At 50.6% G+C, this 18992-nt stretch overlaps 8 protein-coding genes across 8 annotated transcripts; 4 read left to right on the top strand and 4 right to left on the bottom strand.

The window, feature by feature from the left end:
* The first annotated feature begins 443 nt into the window (after window positions 1-443).
* COCSADRAFT_39549 (uncharacterized protein) lies at window positions 444-2291 on the top strand. Its single transcript, XM_007704868.1, has 6 exons — window positions 444-622; window positions 677-690; window positions 744-763; window positions 847-956; window positions 1015-1346; window positions 1397-2291. Exons 1-6 carry the CDS (start codon window positions 546-548, stop codon window positions 1873-1875), a joined length of 1032 nt encoding a protein of 343 aa, XP_007703058.1. The 5' UTR covers window positions 444-545; the 3' UTR covers window positions 1876-2291.
* Window positions 2292-2332: 41 nt separating this feature from the next.
* Window positions 2333-4898, bottom strand: COCSADRAFT_39548 (uncharacterized protein). Its single transcript, XM_007704867.1, has one exon. It carries the CDS (start codon window positions 4836-4838, stop codon window positions 2640-2642), a length of 2199 nt encoding a protein of 732 aa, XP_007703057.1. The 5' UTR covers window positions 4839-4898; the 3' UTR covers window positions 2333-2639.
* A 1464-nt stretch (window positions 4899-6362) lies between these two features.
* On the bottom strand, window positions 6363-8702 carry COCSADRAFT_236324 (uncharacterized protein). Its single transcript, XM_007705022.1, has 3 exons — window positions 8324-8702; window positions 7952-8272; window positions 6363-7886 (listed from the first exon to the last, which is right to left on the bottom strand). The coding sequence occupies exons 1-3, from the start codon at window positions 8420-8422 to the stop codon at window positions 6816-6818; spliced, it is 1491 nt and encodes a 496-aa protein (XP_007703212.1). The 5' UTR covers window positions 8423-8702; the 3' UTR covers window positions 6363-6815.
* Window positions 8703-9580: 878 nt separating this feature from the next.
* On the top strand, window positions 9581-9799 carry COCSADRAFT_174157 (uncharacterized protein; the record flags this gene model as incomplete). The annotated part of the gene is made up of 1 exon (XM_007705021.1): window positions 9581-9799. The coding sequence occupies one exon, from the start codon at window positions 9581-9583 to the stop codon at window positions 9797-9799; it is 219 nt and encodes a 72-aa protein (XP_007703211.1).
* Window positions 9800-11227: 1428 nt separating this feature from the next.
* On the bottom strand, window positions 11228-13334 carry COCSADRAFT_149020 (uncharacterized protein). Its single transcript, XM_007705020.1, has 5 exons — window positions 13037-13334; window positions 12482-12960; window positions 12097-12431; window positions 11631-12037; window positions 11228-11577 (listed from the first exon to the last, which is right to left on the bottom strand). The coding sequence occupies exons 1-5, from the start codon at window positions 13247-13249 to the stop codon at window positions 11389-11391; spliced, it is 1623 nt and encodes a 540-aa protein (XP_007703210.1). The 5' UTR covers window positions 13250-13334; the 3' UTR covers window positions 11228-11388.
* Window positions 13335-13760: 426 nt separating this feature from the next.
* Window positions 13761-14259, top strand: COCSADRAFT_236285 (uncharacterized protein). Its single transcript, XM_007705019.1, has one exon. It carries the CDS (start codon window positions 13898-13900, stop codon window positions 14171-14173), a length of 276 nt encoding a protein of 91 aa, XP_007703209.1. The 5' UTR covers window positions 13761-13897; the 3' UTR covers window positions 14174-14259.
* A 1010-nt stretch (window positions 14260-15269) lies between these two features.
* Window positions 15270-15595, bottom strand: COCSADRAFT_163250 (uncharacterized protein; the record flags this gene model as incomplete). The annotated part of the gene is made up of 2 exons (XM_007705018.1): window positions 15270-15501; window positions 15564-15595. The coding sequence occupies 2 exons, from the start codon at window positions 15593-15595 to the stop codon at window positions 15270-15272; spliced, it is 264 nt and encodes an 87-aa protein (XP_007703208.1).
* A 2014-nt stretch (window positions 15596-17609) lies between these two features.
* On the top strand, window positions 17610-18739 carry COCSADRAFT_39539 (uncharacterized protein). Its single transcript, XM_007704866.1, has one exon. It carries the CDS (start codon window positions 17854-17856, stop codon window positions 18694-18696), a length of 843 nt encoding a protein of 280 aa, XP_007703056.1. The 5' UTR covers window positions 17610-17853; the 3' UTR covers window positions 18697-18739.
* The last annotated feature ends 253 nt before the right edge of the window (window positions 18740-18992 follow it).

Genomic DNA, 18992 nt, shown 5'->3' with positions numbered 1-18992 from the left:
GCATGCTGGTCTGCCCGTCTCTGCACCGACATGCTCAACACTCGCTGAGACGACGATGACGACTTTACGAACAAAAATATCTATGACTTTATGACAACGATGATGAGCAAACGACGACTACGATGAGGGTGGCTTCTGCTTTTCGGCATGATATACCCCACTCGGTCTACCTTTCCTCCTTGGGCCAACAAATTGATTGACAATCGGCCTTTGCTGCTGGCGCGACTTGTTGTTTGGATTCCCTTGTCATTGTACTTATGCACATTGTTTAATATGCAAACTTAGTATTAGTACTGAAAAAAACAGCGCTGCAAGGCGCTAGAAAATCTAATCATCGTGGTGTCAAGCTTCTCTCGGACTAGCTTCTCAATGTCTTGCCCCGCTTTGAGACCCTTGGTGATTAGTGTCTGTGCGTTTCTGGTTCTACCAAAACCAAAATTTCCGTATCCTGCCTTTTGGCAATCGCAAAACCAATCTCTCTCTTCGCTTGCCTTACAAGAATTTCTCTTCCTCAACTCTCAGATTCCTTAGCTTTTACAACCGTCATGGCGAACCAGCAAGAGTCAGGAAGGAAGGACCCTCTCACGGGCATGGCGCACTCTGAGGCGCATTATTTCAACAGGTAGGCACTCGCGAACGCTCCAAAGATACATTTTACTGACGTCGTGTTGCGCAGTTACAACCACCATGGTCCGTAAAGAATGCCATGTCTTGATGAAAATGATACTAACGCGCGGGTGAAGGCATCCACGAGGAAATGCTGGTACGCGTGCCCCACTTCCTTCCTTGCCCGAGCAAATGTTGCAGTCACAACCACAAGCAGCTTGGCTAATGTTACGCGTCTAGAAAGATGAAGTCCGAACCAAGAGCTACCGCGACGCCATCTACCAAAACCCTCACCTGTTCAAGGACAAGGTCGTCCTCGATGTCGGATGCGGCACCTCCATCCTCAGCATGTCCGCGCTCCCCCGCCTGAACACAATACTCAAACACACACTGATACCTGGGATATAGGTTCGCCGCCAAGGCCGGTGCAAAGCACGTTATCGGCGTTGACATGTCAACTATTATTGAAAAGGCAAAGGAGATTGTCGAGGTAAACGGCCTGTCGGATAAGATTACCCTGCTGCAAGGCAAGATGGAAGAGGTGGTCCTGCCCTTCGACAAGGTCGACATAATAATATCCGAGTGGATGGGCTACTTCTTGCTCTACGAGTCCATGTTGGACACTGTCCTGTACGCGCGCGATAAGTACCTGGTCAAGGACGGCCTGATCTTCCCCGATAAGGCTACCATTTTCATGGCCGGTATCGAAGATGGCGAGTACAAGGATGAGAAGATTGGCTGTAAGTCTGGTGAATCCCAGCGATGTTTGCCGATATACTAATGAGATCAGTCTGGGACAACGTTTGGGGCTTCGACTACTCCCCACTCAAGGCCACTGCCATGACTGAACCTCTCGTCGACACTGTTGACATCAAGGCCGTCGTTACTGACCCTTCACCGGTCATCACACTCGACCTTTACACGTGCACTGTTGCCGACCTCGCATTCCGGTTACCGTACGAGCTCAAGGTACGCCGCAACGACTTTGTCCACGCCGTCATTGCCTGGTTCGACATTGAGTTTGCCGCCTGCCATAAGCCCATCCGCTTCTCCACCGGCCCTCACACAAAGTACACGCACTGGAAACAGACTGTCTTCTACCTTAAGGACGTCTTGACTGTCGAAGAAGGCGAGACAATCAGCGGTATTCTGGAGAATAAGCCCAGCGAGAAGAACCACCGCGACTTGGACATCACCATCTCCTACAAGCTCGAGACCCAGGATATGCACAGGCAGTCTGCTGGCGAGGCACAGTACAAGATGTGCTAGAGGATTTGTGTATGTGTGTACAAGTAGACCGCGAAGTTTGTAGGTCTTGAAACAAGAAAGAGAGAAAAATGGGGATTTCTTGTTGCATGCTTTCTTGATCGATAGACTCTTGTGCTCGCACAACGGTAAAACCCGGCGTTTTGTTTCTTCTTTTCGTTCTCTTTTCTTGTCACTTTCAACAGTTGTTTTGGTCATAACACGGGGTGTGTATGTGTGGGTGTGGATCTGGGCTCGGGTCCTTCTTATTGAATTGCGGGAAAAATCTAGGGTAGCATGAGCATGCGTGTCACGAGTTATGAAGTAGGGACCAATCGAATCATTGGGAATTCCTCCCCTATAACAAAAAAAATTGTACAGCAAGGACCTGGACATGATGAATACTGAATGTGTGGTTTTGCTTTGTACACGGCTGATGAAGAGTGGAAGATCAAAAGTGGAAGAGAGAAAAAAAGGACTAAACGCCTTTTTCATTAGAATCTACGTCATGCTTCGCCCGAAGCGGTGTGGGGTATATGTATGTACACGCCGATATGTACCAGTTGAACCAAACTCCGAGATATGAAAGCCCCATAGGTAGCTAATGCAATGAGAGAAAAACTAGGCCAAATAGACCTGTTTGTAAATGCAACCCAAGCCCAAGCCCAAGCCCCCCCAATTTTTTATTCGGAAATCGTCGTAGAAAAGAGGAAAGCCTAGAAGCTGAGATATAATCTTTCCAAATCGCCATGCAACATCTCTGACATGAAAAAAGAAAAGCTAGAAACCTAGTAGTCATAACTCTCATTCCCAAACCCCTCATCATCATCATCCCGATAGTTGTACTCGAGATCTTCTTCCTCCTCTTCTTCCCCTAGCATCTCCTCTTCCTCTTCCTCCTCCTCCCCTTCTTCTTCACCCTCCGCATCCTCATCCGTAACTGGGTGCTGGAGAGCAGAAGCAGGCGGAGACCTATTCACCGGACTAGTACCTTGGGCGCTATCCGCGGGACTAGCCGAAGCATTTGTTCCACCGCCTGGAAAAAGTTCCTTGAGCCTATCGTAATTGATGTGATTGCTAAACGCCTTATTCGCTCGTTTCTTGAGCATCTTGTGCGCGGCGTCTGCAGCACTAGTAGCAGGTTGACCCTCGAGGACGCTGCCGTCACCCATCTGGTGGTGTTTGCGTTTCTGTTTGGGCTTCTTAGGCTTGTCTTCTGCGGCCTCGAGTTCGGCGAGGAGCATCTTTTCTTGCTGGGCGCGGAGCCATTCTTCGTTTTCCGTGATCCAGATGGCTTCTTTGCGGCGGACTTCTTCGGGGCCTAGGATGCATGTGGCGACGTCTGGGTCGTCTTCGAATTCTTCTTCGCCGATTTCAGGGTCCGTGTTTATGGGGATGTCGCGTTTGTCTTGGGCCGCGCGTGCCATTTCGGCAGCCGTCCAACCGGAGCGTCGGAGGAGATCGTGGTCTTCGTTGTTGGCGAATTCCTTGAAAATACCCTCCCAGTCCTTGATGGCATTCGTGAGTTCTTCCTCAATGTCTTGCTCGATTTCGAGATCTTCTTCAGGAACGACGATGGGGACTCGCTTCTTAGGGGGACGACCGCGTTTCTTCGGCATGACAAAGTCTGGATCAGTAGCCTCGCCTGCTTCGACTTCCTCGAGCGCAGTGGCGACACTATCGATCATTGCGTCGGCATTGCCATCAAAAGCCTCGACTTCTGCAGGTACGCCGCTTCCTCGAGTGCTTATGTCTCCGCTTTGAGTAGAAACTGGGTGTGATGAACCATCATTAGACTTTCGTCTCTTGCTTGTCCGCGTTGGCGCTGTAGCCATGCCAGTCTCTACTTCACCGCTTCCTGGCTTGTTCTCTAAAGATGCAGCAGTATCATCGTATCCTTGAAGCCGTCTCCTTCTCTTCGCCTGTCGCTCCTCCTTTTCTGCACGCCTCCAGATGGCTGGCGGCTGAGCCTTGACTTTCAGTCTTGGCGCAAACTCTCGGAATTGGTTGACAGTCAAGGCTGCACTCTGTGTCCTCTTGTATTCGTATAGACGGGAAGTAATGGTGGAATCGGCGACCTTGACAACATAGACAACCTCACGGATGGTACGACGAAAGTTGTTCATACGAGCAGCAATGATAATACAAGCACCACACAATCCAGCGGGCTGGCGGCCTTGCACCATCCAGTCGCGATTCATGCGCTTCAAGACCTTGCAGGCATCATCAGCTACTCTATGAGAATCGTCTCCAAACTCAAGTTTCCGGCAATACTTCAACATCAAGGGCTCAATCTCCTGTACAGCCTTGCTACCAGCGAGCTGGGCAGGATCCTCCTCTTTGAGCATTTCCAAAAACTGCTTGTATGTATCACCCAAAGCCCAGACGTTTGTTTGAATCTTCTCAGCCAAGTCGATAAGCATGAGAGTGTTCTCGGGCTGCCTACGGGCTGCCATGTAGATGGAGACAGCGGCGACGTTTCTCATGCGCCGACCCTGGATGAACCTGTGGTTCATGGCGAGTTTGTACCAACTAAAAGCCTGTTCTATGACTGCCTCGCGCTGGTTGAGAGAAGCACCCAGAGCTTGAATGGCGTTCTTTCCGTTCATAGCAGCCTGCTCCCTACTCTCCATGCCACCGAGACCCCGCATGGTGCCGCCCATGGAATTGGCATGTCGCTGGTTGGCATGGATGAAGCCACCCTCGACGATGGCTGCTCCGCCCGAAGTTTCGCCAAAAGTGACTTCGGAAACAATTTGGCTCTCGTCGTGGACTTTTCCGCAGTTGTAGCACATGACGGTGCCGTCGGCGGAATTGATTAAGGGTGCCTCGCAGCAGGTGTAGGTGCGCTGGGTGGGTTTTACGGGCTGGGGCGGGCCGGCGGCTCTTCGTTTTGTTGCGGAGGACTGGTACTGGTAGGAATCGGGTTTGTTCAGGCTCGACAGGCGCGGGGCCCTGCCCGGCCTCGCGATCTGGGGCGCGGACATGGCGAGCGCAGTTCTGTGGTGGTGTGGTGCCAAACGAGCGTGGGGGGGCAGGCAGTCGAGATTTGGTCGAGGAAATGGAAAGACAGTCAAGATGGCGCGCGAATAAGACGCGGTACTGCAGGCGGGGCAGAGCGGGCGGTGATTGGTGCGATTCGGTGGGGCTCATTGCCTGTTTGGGCCACGAACGCTACACCTCGAGCTGCGAACATGCCGACTTGGATACGGACCAACGGCTACAATTTTGACGGCTTCGTCTGTGTGGATACCCAAGATGTTTCTAGGTGATAGATTGCATATTTTCTGACGTATCTTGGCGTCTCGCTAGACAGTTCAATATGCCGCCGTGCAGCGAGTGGAGGGATTGCCTTGGGGGCTACCTTGAGCACCCAGATATCGCTCATTCGCCATGCCGTACACACATACATACCCGGTACATAGCCACAGGACAAACGGCATTGATAAGCACATTTATTACCCTCACCGCCATCCAGACAGCACCTTGTCGTGTTGTCTACAGGCCTAACAACAGCCTGTCTCCTAAGGCTCCTCGGACGCGGTACCTGCAGCAACCGCCTGGGTGTCGTCCATGGCGGGCTCGGAACGCAGGTGATGACGGCACAAGCCATGATTGGCTCCTCGCCGTCTACCCGAAGCGGCCGAGCTGGGCGATGGAGCAAAAGAGGCCTGCAGTCGCCCGGCCTGCCCTGCCCTGCGCTTCCCAGCCTCCTTCTTAGGCAAGTAAAGGGGGCGCGGCTTGCGTAGGTGTGGGTGTGTCTGTGTGTGTGCGTCGTGGCCGAGTACCCAGCCAGCTATTTCATCCGCGCCCCCGTCTGTGTTGCCCTGGGTCCCCGCCCCCAGGCTCACCTCCATAGCTTTCTTTCCCTGCTGCCACCCAAACTTGCTCTGTCTTTGGAGCCCTCTTGCTTCTGTGCCATTATCCTGCCACATACCAGCACTTTTTGTTGTTTTCATAGACTAGTCCGGCGCCATGACTACCAGGAAGAGGAAGAACGACGACGAGGAGCTCGTTGCCCTCCCTAGCGACGAGAGCGACGAAGAAGAAGAGTAAGTCGATGCTTTCTTGACGTCATGCCTCTACCCACCACGTCGCAATCCGGTGGTTTTGGCTTCATTGCCATCGCCTCTATGCGCATGCTCGAATTGATGTTTTGGATTTGTACCGTTACCTTGTCTGGTCGCTGCGCATGCCTCCAAAGGCAGTCACAGCCCTGGAGTCAGCGGCAGCCGGCTCCTTCTTCCCTCCTGCAGCAATCAACTCACTCCCGCTCTGTCTCTACACTTGACACGGCTATCATGGCCCTTCTTGCCCCATTCATGGAAACAATGCCCTTTGCGCGCGCATGCGACACCTGCAGCAAGACTGACCCAACCATCCAGATACGCAGAGTCTGAAGGCTCAAACTTTGATTCAGCCGACTCGGACGAGGAAGAGCCACGTAAGTCATCCTGAGTAACCCATGGTGGTCCCTGACCCCTTCTCCGCAACTCTCGTCTTACTTTTTTTTTGTTTTTATAGCGCCAAAGAAAAAGGCCAAGCGCACTACCAAAGCCAAAAGCAAGGACGAGGACGAGGACGAGGATGAGAGCGAGGAGGAAGAGGCCGAGCTGAGCGTCGAAGAAGAACAGGATGCTGCTTCTGACGAGGTCGACGATGAAGACGACGATGATGAAGACGACAAGAAGAAAGCAAAGGACGCCAAGCCTGCTGGTGCTGAGAAAGACCGCAAAGTCAAGAAGACCGGCAAGGACGAGCCTGTACCCGTAGTTGACGATGACGACGAAGAGTAAAGCAACCGTTCATCTTGTAAACGGCAAATGACATGTGCAATTCCACAAACTCGTTTCTACCATTCATCCACTTTGCTTGCACAAACATTGCCTTGAATTTCTTTGACATTCACCATTAAAGTCGTATCTAGGCCCAGAACTACCTAAAGTCTCGAGGTCGAGCCCAATCTATACCCACCTCTGGTACCTCTTGGTCTTCTGGAACGCCTGCTTGAACTCGGCATACCTCTCCGACCGCTTCTGCGTAGCCGTCGCGTTCCTCGGCGGGATGCTGTCCCACGAGACGGCGTACTTGGCAGTCATATGCGCGATAGCCCTTGTGAACTCGATCCACGCCTCGAGGTTCAAGTTGTTGACGGTATCGCCATCCTCGTGGTAGTTGACGTCGTAAGGAACGCCAGCACCTCCGCCAAACATGGCCGCCTCCTCTTCCGTCTTGATGCCTTCGGCACCACCGGCAATGCCACCAGAAGCAATGCCAGCCTCGAGGAACGGACCGTAATCTGATCGGCCGTCGAATTCAATCTCCGTGTGGTTGAGACCAATGCTGTCAAAGTAGGCGGCGAACTCGTGTTCGGCCTCGGCTGAGCCAACCGGTCCAGTTAGGTTGTATGCCGAGCCATCGCCATCGTAGATTTGGTAGGCAAAGTTGGGCGATGCCATCATGTCAAAGTCGAGCAAAAGACGGATCTTGTCCTTCTCGGCTTGGGGCAGCTCGTGCACGTAGTACTCGGCTCCGAGGAGACCGGCTTCCTCTGCTGTCCACCAGCTGAAGCGCACGGCGTTGTTGACAGTAAAGTTGGTCAGTTGAATAGCAATTTCGAGAATGGAAATAGTGCCCGATCCATTGTCGTTGATTCCTGGGCCAGCAGTGACCGAGTCAGAATGGCCGCTGACGTGGATCACGTTGTCGTGGTCGCCAGCCTTTGTCTCAGCAATCACGTTGCGAGTGTTAAACACTTTGGCGTTTGTCGACATGTCGATGTTGATCTTGACACCGGCGTTGAGCTGCGCAAGAAGCGCTTCTCCTTGGCCCATGGTGATACCGGCTACAGGGACAAACTTGCCCTTGGGATACAGGACTTGGAGCGAGTAACCCTCAAGAGTACCCTCAGCATTGTTCCATGCCACTACGCCCGAGGCTCCCTTGGCAGCAGCAATCTGCACCTTTTCGCCGTACGAGCATGTACCACGCTTAATCAAAGCCACGGAGCCCTCGAGAGATTCTGGAAAATCCGCCTTTTCAAAGTTAGTCTTGCTCCTTCATATCTTCTTTGGGTATATAGTCGAAAACATGAACCTACCTCTTCACAGCCCAAGTTGGGAATAGCAACCAGCGGTCCAGTAACATTGCCGCCCGGAGCCAGAGTTACTGCAAAAGCCTCAATGGTCTTGTTGTTTGCACGGAGCGTGGCAGTGGTTCCGATTGAGAGAGGCACATCTTGAGTGTACACGTCGTAGTAGTCGGGGAATGCCTCGAGCTGGCCCTTGATGTATTCCACAGTATCCTCGTGGCCCTGGCTTCCAATCACACGGTTCTTTCCCGGTGTGTTGTATGCAATCTCCTGAAGGATCTCGGCCTTGGCATACAAGTTGTCAATGTCAATCGTGTCGCGGAGTGATTGCTGTAATTCGTGTTAGAGCAACTTGGAAAATGGATGTATGTATGCTCGTACTGAATCAACCAGCGTCTTGTTAGTGCGAGGATGAAGGGCTGCTGCTTCAACCGCCGCAGCGCATGCAGCAAGTGCTGCGATTGACTTTAGATAGGCCATTGCAACTATTGCCTGCTTATTGCAAAGGGAGTATCGTTTCTAAACTTGCAGGGCATGCCGTGCAATTTATCTTATTTACTAGTTACCTAATTCCATACCACCTGCAGCTCGTAGTAGCTGCAAATGGGCCCAGAGACCGGGGATATCGCTCCTCCTAACATCACTGTATGCCTGAAATGCAGCTTACAATCAAACCCACATACAAAGCTCTTTGCGACCTGCTACATCCAGCCAAGTGGGCGCATCCGTACACGAGGCTGACCCTTCATCCACCAATAGCCGCTGTGCGTGGGCCCAGTAAACAAGCACACGAGCCGTGTCAAGACGTGATAAGAGGCCTTGGTAAGCTTCAACTCGGCGGGCTGCCAAGCTTGCCAAGTGCCGCTTGATGGTTGTGCTGGTGGCAATATGGGGCTGATTCATGGCTGGAAGACGTATTGCAGCATCTTAGCGCGTGTGGGGTGCTGGTGCTGGGGCTGGAGCTGTTTTTTCATCGCCGTGCGTGCTACAGGTGCAATGCCAGGTTTGAGCCGATCAAGCTTTTGTGACTGACACACATCATCATGTGTACCTGAGGGCTGCCCGACGTGGATGGCGCGTCGTGCAAAGCCAGGTGCATGGCAATACTGTTCCTTGGTCCGGTTGTACGCTCCAAAAACATGCAGGGTTATTCGTGTGGAGCCCTCGCCCCTCCCAAGATCCTCTGCTATTGTCAATTTCCGCCGATAATGCCTGCACACATCGGGGATACCCTCCGATCGCAATCCTAGCACTGTGTCGTATACCTAATACTAATAGGCAATTGCGAAATCGCGAAGCCGGGCATTGGTATAGAATCCCATCTTCCTTCCGCAGAGTCTTGGTGCATACGTTGCTCAGTCGATCCGCGTGGATATGCTTCCTTTCTTTCCAGCTGCAACCACGAGCACTGGCCGCATATATAGGAATATGTCTACCGACTGGCGTTCCCTCTCTTGGTACGTCTGAGTACTGCATTAAGATCTTTGGCTTCAAGTACAGATAGCACTCCTAACTCGAAACCGGTCGGTTGCCGATGAAACTGACTGGCCCTTGGAAATTTGCAATACCATACGATTCCAGCTCGATCGAGAAGAAAGGAAAACGTGATTTCTTTTGGACAGCTGTTTGATCAATGAAATGCCGCTAATTGAGTTCATCAGCTACTGTTTCTACGTCATTAATACTGCATTTGGTGGCCGTGTCGCTGTGGGTCGTATTATGGTGGTGTTGCCTATCTCATCCATCAGAGTCACTTCCACCCTCCCAAAGGGCTTCCGAGAAGGGTGTTGTCCAGGAGCAATCAGAGCTGTTGTCTGGGCTGAATTACGACGCATCCAAGATGGTTCTTGTGAATAGGTGCATGGTGTGATCTTATTATATCGTGCCATGTGAGTACTGTTTCTCCACCTTTGCGAGCTTGCGTTGGGATCATAACACTACTCTTTTTTTCGCTACTCCTTTGAAGTAGACATTGATTCAAAGTGCTCGAATAGGGTTTTGTTCAAGATCCCATGGATATCTTGAGATACACGCGATGATATGACTAGACAAATTACTAAAGATCAGTACTGAGAGAATCAATGACCAGTGGAAAAGGACTCACTATAGTATTCAAGACAGGGTTGAAGTTTCAACAACAATCATCTGAACTAGCTCGAAGTTGTTCTTGGCTCTGATGGCAGAGCAAGAATGGCTTCAATTCATGAAGGCATGTTGTATTGACTAGAAGGCACTGCCAGTGCACTCTCGGGGAGTTAACACACAGTTTTTTCCGAGAAAGAAAATGAATCCTGGCTAATAAACTGTCAGATACAATGAAGCAAAGCAAGAGGTGACATTGTCGAACTGGGTTACCAAGGTACTTGCGCTAAACCGCTTTTGTGTACAGTTTGGACGTTTGGACGATATAGGCAAGACCGAACCAAAGAAAAAGGGTAGAGTCTTTAGACATGCAGCAAAGATTGCCTAGAAGATATATGTTCGAGTCAAAGATGGCAATGTACCACTCAATGAGCTTCATCTGCCCATCTTCCTTCTTTCCCTCACACCAACTGCGATGAATCATTCGCAGCAAATACCACCACCGCCATACCCACAACTCACAGTCCTACTACATACTCGTGTACTTAGCATCTAAACATGCTCTGATAACGACTGAAGTTACTGCGGAGCCCGGCAGATACTCAAGCACGGTCCCTAGACCCTCACTATCAGATCAGTAGCCACCTATCAGATCTCTAGCTCACCATTACACGTGTGCCATTACCATGGGTACACGCAATCTCCCCCGCTTTCCAAGACCCGGGCTCCTGGAAATATATTGGATAGATCGGTGAGCTTATCGCAAGCAGAGAACTTTTTCCTAGTGTCGGTTGCGTATAGAGATGGCGTCCATGTCAACGTCAGGGGCCTGCGAATAGCCATGACTTCTACGGTTGGGCGAAACTGTCATCAAACTGTCATGCTGGGTACCCTAACCTAGCTGAGCCTGACTGTAGGGGTGATGTAGGGTTGATTGGTTGGCTTGAGGACTAGGTTCAAAGGTCATCACATGGGTAGATTAAGGGTCTGTTTAGTTATTAACTACATGTTCCGCTCCGAGAATAGATCCGTCCCGAGATCGAGTGAACGGCGAACTACATTTGAAGTAGCTTGGCTTAATCAAAATATATCCGTAGTGCCACTTTGGTGACAGGCCTGAACATGGCTTCGTGGCTGACAAGGGCACGTTTGAGAAGTCATGATTGACTGGACTCAAGTCATCATTCAAAGATGGATTTGTAGCTCACGGGAAATATTTGCGTAATTAATTATTTCAAGATAGGGGTCATAGCATTTAGTCTAACCCAGTGACTATTTAATATCGTACCAAGGGACATGACTGATGACATATCAACACTTTACTACCATCCACATCATGCCTCGGTCTCCTGAGCAAACGCTGTTTACTCGTCGTCTGTGGCGTCGATGACAGTCTTTGACCATTGGCGAGCAGGAACCTTGCGGTGGAACAGAATGTCGATTTCGCGGTAGGATCGGTCCTTCATCTCAGGCAGGAAGAAGTATGCGATGACGAAGCAGAAGAAGCCAGTGCCACCCCAGACGTAACCGCACTTGCCACCAAGGTTTGCTTCCTGTACTGAGTTAGTGGCTATTCATGCAAAGCTCAAAATGGGTCAAATCTTACATCAGGGTTAAGCATGTAGCTGGAAAGGAAAATGCAAGGAATGTTGACTGCATAGTAGCAACCACGTCCAATACCAGTTGTCAGGGGTCGAAGACGAATAGCAGATGTTTCACCGATGATGACCCAAGAAGCAGGCGCAGGTCCCAGGGTGAAGAGAACGGAGACAATGAGACCAAGGGAGGCTTGTGCGAGAGAAGCCGCTTTGGCAATAGCCTCAGTTGGCGTGCTAACGGAGCCTGCAATACCCAGGGCAATGAGGAAGCCGACGTTGATGAGAGATCCCCATACGTAGATGGTACGACGACCGAGATACGAGGTCAGAATCCAAGACAGCATGACAAAGATCATCTGGAGAGCGGATGTGATCAGACCGAGGGCAAACGCAGTGTCGGTGCTCATGCCAGCCTCTGTGAAGGGATTAGCATCATCGCTCAAAATTCTCGGGATCGTGATAATCAAAACTTACGCTCAAAGAAGTATACGGCCTGGTTGGCGATGAGATTACCAGTAAGGTTCTGTGCTGCGTAAACACCGCACACAATGAGGGTTCGGTAGCGGTCGACGCCTCGGAAGAGCTCGAAATAGCTGGGATCCTTGACAGACTTCTCAAGATCAATGGTACGGCGCATCATAGCAACGGCCTCCTTCAGGTTGAGCTTCGTCTTGCGTCCCAAGCGTCCGACTGCCTTCTCGGCCTCCTCATAACGTCCCTTTCGGGTCAACCACCATGGAGACTCCGGAGCCAAGTAGATGAGAATGGCAAGAGGGGTGGGGAACATCCATTGGAGTGCAATAGGGATTCTGGGGCTCGGTTAGTTGAAGTTGTCGATACAAAGTATTCAAATACATACCTGTATGCTTTTGCACTGTCCATTGTGTTGTAATGATAGGTGACACCAGTGACGATGATGGAACCAACAGCCCAGAACATTTGCAACATCTGAGTAGCAGGAGCTCGCAGCTGAATTGGCGTAATCTCACTGCAGTACGCGGGAGAGTTGGCGATGAAGACGCCCCATGGGATACCCTCGAGGAGCTGGGCGACGAACATGACGGGAAGCGAGTTGGCGAAGTAGAAGATGAAGATGAAGGCGTTCAACACCATGAGTGCGGAAATAGTCGCCCAGCGATATCCAATGCGGCTGGTAAGGGGACCAGCCAGGCAGACACCGATGATTGCACCTACTGGTCCACCCATTTGGAGAGCAGACTGCCAGCTGGCTACGATGATCTTCTTGTCGTCGACAGGGCTGTATCTACCATAGGCATTGGCAAACGCGGGAAGGGCGATGAAGTTTCCCATCAAGAAAACACAGTAGGATTCCATAATCTACATATTATGTTAGCTGGATTTCTCTCTCTTTTTTTTGGACATATCGACTGGGTGGGGGGAAGAGGCGACTGACAATAGTGCAAGACATGACAAAGGCCCAAAAGGCAGCCATGGGGTATTCCTTGACCGCCTGTGGCACGGTCATGTTGTGCTCAGCATTTTCAGCCTCGATAGCAGCAGCCTTGTTCTGGGCAGCCGTCGACTTCTCGTCGATTTCGAGGTTCGACATGGCCTTCTCGATCTGCGTGTCGGTGCCATAGGCCTTGTTATCGATTTGATCACCCATGCTTGCAAATGTGAACCGACACAACTAGAGTGTGTGGTATAAGAAAGGCTGGCAGGAAATGGGAAGCAAAAGAGGATGATCACTGCGATGGTAGTACTTTTAAATAAAGAGCCCAAGAGCAAGGGCCCCAACTGTCCCGCAATCAGACAGGCCGGCATCTGGGGTCAGTAGTTTCCTGACAAGATTCCATCAATCAGATCGAAGTGGCTATCAAACTGGACCAACGCCAACGCCCACCCGCGTGTGATTTGAATCTGACAAGCTTATTCGTATGCCGTTGCAACTTGGCAATGCTTTGGTTAGCCGCCTTCAACCCACCGGGAGAGTCCAGATGTAGGTTGGCGGCCTGACGTTAGCTGATTCCTCGAGGCCTTAAGCCGTCGTGTTGGCCCAGAGCCGCCTATCACAGCCCCGGTCGCGGAGCCCCAGCCAACGCTACCCACGCTACCCCATCCCCGCACCACGACTGAATTTATCCGGCCCCGCTGAAGCTTGTTTCGCAGGGGTTTCCCACACTCTCTCCCCGGACCTTCTTCTCCTCCAGCAGTAGACCGATTTCTATACCGCGCATGACCCCGCCGGCCAGCACTGACGGGCCCACCGTAGCCCAGGTAATTACCGCTACAAAAGACTCCTGTGCTCGCCGCCATGGACACAGAGAAATTCTGCTCTAAGTACATGTACCTTCATTCCATCGCACATGGCATTACCCCATCATTTGTCGTCGGGTTTGATAGTACGCCACCTAAAGCCACCCTAGCTCGTAACGGAATACACCAAGCTGTTCTTCGTAGTGCGTCCGCCTGCGCCGGTAGCCATCCATTATTCGGGACGGTAGCGATCCATTATCCCGGACGGAACAGGTGCCGCCAACGCCTATATTCAAATCCTCGGTGTAATGTTCCGCGAAGTGAATCAACATGACAGGCGGCCCGTTCACCCTCGCCCGTCCACCACCGTCTGCCAACAGCCTAGGAGCTGTGGCTGCGAACGAGCACCGGTGTACCAGGTTTGGCTTTCGATATTATGCAAAACTATTCGCTTCTAGACTTGCATCCTTCGATCATGTGGTGCCGTGTTGATGCATTCTCTATCTCAGGCGCCGCGCTTACCGTTCCATTTGCTAGTCTCCTGTACTAACATGCACACTTTACTGCAATCAGCTTCTCTCCCGATGGCCTGGTAAGAGCCAGTAGTCTGGGCCTCCAAGTCGTAAATACGCATATGCATAGCTGTATCCAGACCAACAGGCGATCTCTCCACATCTCCACAACCCAACTTCCCCATTGGCATTTACTAGTTCTCATGATAGACTTGTTGTGATCAGCAGGGTCAAGTTCCTCGTTTCATGGGTCCACTTTGCTCATTCCACATGCAAGTTATTCGTGTTAACCATAGCCAATTGTCTCTCAACACTCGCCACAATCATGCGGAAAATATGCCACGCATATCAGGCCGAACACATTAGTGGCTGCCCATTTTCTCAATCAGCAACGCCCTCGGACATGCAAGAGCCGGACTGCCGATTCACCCAATACCCGTACAGCCATGTATGCGGCACCACCCCAGAGAAGCCCTGAACACTGCACAGAGGGCCGGAGATGCATATTTATCCAAAGCACTAATAACCCTCTACAACCCCGCACAATCAGCACAAGCAGCTCGCATGGGAAAAGCATATACCTCGACATAATACTACGCCAAGAGATCTCGGACATGTATGTAAGGGATACACCGCAAGCCAAAAAGAGTTGGAAGCAGAAAGCCTCGCACGAAGCAGGTGCCGCCTGCCTCTCAGAATCTTGAACTTAAGAAGTAAATTCCAGTCTGCATTCTCGCAGAGTTGTCTGGAAGACCTGGACGCTGTCTAATCTTTTTATGTTCTCCAGTAGCTGACTTGCTTCGCCATCCTGTGCGCCGGGAGCCCAAAATACCATATATCCTCGTTTCGATCATATCGTGACATTTCTCAACCGTTTCTTCGCAATCTGTTTTCTTCTTCTCCTTCTTTTTTTCCCCTTTATTTGACAGCGCTCCACACCTTTTCCAGATATCCACTCTGTTGAGCCAGGCGGTTCAACGAGTCATCCGCCTCACCCATTGCGCGGACGAAGCCAGCGAGGGCAAATGACTTGTTGTCTCCGGGGATTGCGCGACCTTCGGCTGTAACATTGGCAATGGCGATCTGGACAGAGGCATGATCCTTGGGGCGGATGATACGGTTGGTGGCGTCGCACTTGCGTGGGATGTAGCTGCGGAAATATCAGTTACTTATGTCCAGTCTTGGTTATTCACAAGGCCAAGGATTATTTACAGGTCTACGAGTTCTCCGCGTTCGTTCTCCATTGTGGCAAAGATTTGCGTTTTTTTTGGTCGGCTTTAGGACAGTGTCAGCGACAACGACAAACTTGCGACTGTTAATACTCACGTAAAATGTACAGGAAACGTGTAAATGGTTGGAATTTCGCTCTCGACGTATTTTTCGATCACCACGTGCGAATCGATAAGCGATGTGGTCTGTGCATTATCATATCCACATTGTCCTACACATATGGTAGCTGCTGGCAAGAGGATGGACATATAAGCAATACGGTGCTCGATAATTGATAGGAGTTATCGGACTTGCAAGCCGCAGGAAATTTTGGTTGGCTATTCTCGCACAACCGTGGTATACAATCTTTTTGGGCACATTACAAGATCGTCTCATATCCATGTCAACTTCACTGTGAACAACATCAAGACCTCTTGCAATGGCAGATCATCATCATCCGAAATTTCTTTTATCTAAAATATCACAGATGATTATATTAATCCCTTTGTTGTCAGATTTAAGGTACATGCATATCTTGGAAACATAGCCGGTAGCAATACGGGGCATTGTACCGTTCGTTAATTTCTTGCTACTTTTTAGTCAACAACTGCTGACACAGGACCCCTATAAATATGTTATTTCACCAAGTCCTTTCCTACATCTGGCTCCTGCTGGTACTAACTCATCTGGCTTCTTCCTTCTGATGCATTGTGAACTGGCTGTCGCCGTACGCACACGACCAACATCGACCGTATTCCTTCCAACTACGCAGCCGTGTGTGTGTCACTTCTTGATATGGTGCGTAATGGCGTCGCCCGCCACATGAGCACACAAACGAATCAGAAGGCCAAATTTACGTTGCTAGTTTCCAGAGGATGGATGTTGAAGTGTTTGGATCCAAGGGACAAAGCCATTCATCGACTTCACTGCGAGATGTAAGCTGATTATGGTTGAAGTAGTCTTTTCCCCCCCCCGAGAGTAGCAGTATCTTTTCAGCAATAAATCAGCGTAGCTCCTTGAATAGTCTCCGCTTGCCATGACACAACCCGACTTCTAATCGGTTGAGAAAAAGTCTAGTTTGTTTCAAACTAATGTCATCAACATCAGTTGCACCCAAATTGTGTCTTGATTGACTACTCTTTTTTTTATTCTTTTTTTTTCTGCGTCTAATAATATATCATATATTCTCAATCTTCTGCGTGTTTCCTTCCACAGCCACAGGGTTTGTAGCAACGCTCGGTAACAAATGTCACCACTCGTTGTCATACTAAGTACCCAGCACAATGACAGCAAACGCAGTATGGAAACCCCCAGGATGCGCTGATAAATTCACAACGAGAATATACAAATTCATTCCATCTAGCAAGATTCAGCTAGATTTCCTAGCAAGTAGATGCGCAGGCAATTTTGACTGCGATTGGAGTGTGGGAGAGGAAGGCGGTGGGGGAGGAGATAGATGTGTATAAGAAGATGATGCTCGGTGGGTAAAGGAAAGTCTCGTTTTCTTCACACTTTTGTGATGGGTTTGAACTGTGTTCTTGCAATGCAGAAATACGAGTTATGGCCGTCTGTGTTTTTACCCTTTGAAGGAAAAGTAATCATCATATGCTTTGGTAGGCCATATCCAAAGTGAAGCTGAAATATGAGTCTCAGTGTTGCATTCCTTGAGTGCGGTCGAGCTTACGCAAAGCTTTTGCAAGTGGTTTTCCAAGACATCTATACCGCCTTTTTGACTCGGTGTATCTCTGGTATTCTCCACAAGTATAGCGTACGGAGACAATCGTGTGGATATACAAGCAAACCGCAGTATTTAGCAGTTCTGAGCTACGACTCCAATCAAATGCCAGTCGATCTGCTGACCACGTCGTACTTGTCATAAATCTCAACCAGTGCGTAAGGTGCTCAAAACGCAAACAATTGACCAGTTTGCGGCTATACGGTAAGTTTTTGAGTCATGTCTCTCACTTACAGGCTGCAATAGCGAAGACATTATTGGCGAATGCTCAGAGCAAACGACTAACAGTACCACGGCACAAACGGGTGAAAACCGCAAGGGCAAGCCTGTCTATCGCCTACTTAAACACAAACTCTACTACACTAACAATCCCCCGCTACACTCAAACTTCAAGCTTAACAAACTCTACACTCAACTATGCAACACACCAACGACTGCTACCGCTGCATCGGCAAAGGCTTGTGCGGTAGTGTCTGGACTTTCGAAGGCACTACTCACTAAACCGCTATCAAGCGCGAAGATGGCGGACCCGGCCGCTCCGTCACAAACGACTACAACATGCACATCAAAGTAGTTGAGAGCGCACAGCACCACCCGCCCTCAAATCCCCTCTGCATACCGCAATGCCACCGTCTAATCCAAGCCACGGACCCCTGGTGGCACTCAAACCTACCCCAATTCCCTCCAGGTTACTCAGCATACAGAACCCTACAATCCGAGCGCATCCCCAAAGTACCCCGGTCCATCAGCAACAAAATTATCGAGCTCTTCTGCGCAGGCAACACGCCGCTATGCGACTTTGTCAAAATAAACCCAGACGACGACGCATGCCTGATTCGACCGTACCTGGGTAGCCGGCGCCGCCACAGGCAAGAAGGCGTTAGTCAATCGCTGTTCCAACGCTTCAGTCTGCGCAATGTACCGCTGTATGTTGATCAGATGGAGGTGCTGGGGCTGGATGTCAAGGCGTATGCTGGTGCCATGGCGGAAGCGCTTGCGTTGATGCACTGGGGTGCGAGGATTGATGCGAATGATGTTGAGTTTGTGCTGGCTCCTCCGCGCGCAAACCATACGCCTACCTTTGAGTCGGACTACTTGACCGTTCATTGCATGTGGATTCTCGACTTTGATTGCTGTCGTCCGATCTGGGTTGACGAAACGGGCGTGGAGCAGGCTTGCGCTGCCTTCTACAAGAACGATCCTTTCTATCCCAGGCCGGGGACTGGAGAGGCGGCTGATGAGGAGCTGTGGGTGCTGTTCAAGCAGAGGTTCCTGGAATCTAGTCAGAGGATCATGGGGGAAGCGAATCATGACAAGTGGTTCCTTGCTGATAAGTTGGTGGAGAGGATTGAAGAGGAGGGTCGGTCGAGGAGGAAGGATAAGGAGGCGGGAACTTCTTAGGTCACATGTTGGTGATCACCTCAAGGTTACCCTCATACCTTGTGTATACTGGCAGTCAAGCAGGTGTAGTGCTCATGATTTCTGTGTATTTTCTTAGCACTTGCACAAGATGCATTTCCTTGGCAAACGAGGAGACGGTTGCACGCAAAGTGGACCGATTGCGTTCCGGAAATTCCCTATCCAAGCCGAGGATCGGGCCGAATGTGCGGTCACATACAGAACACAATGTGTGGAGTAGTATATATGTACGTCGTAAGAAATGGTAAGATGTGCGAATGACGTGGTGTTTGCGGGAG

This window comes from Bipolaris sorokiniana, assembly GCF_000338995.1.
Source record: "Bipolaris sorokiniana ND90Pr unplaced genomic scaffold COCSAscaffold_13, whole genome shotgun sequence".
NCBI lineage: Eukaryota > Fungi > Ascomycota > Dothideomycetes > Pleosporales > Pleosporaceae > Bipolaris > Bipolaris sorokiniana.
The sequence above is the reverse complement of the archived record's forward strand: the minus strand, read 5'-3'. Positions and strand labels throughout refer to the sequence as shown.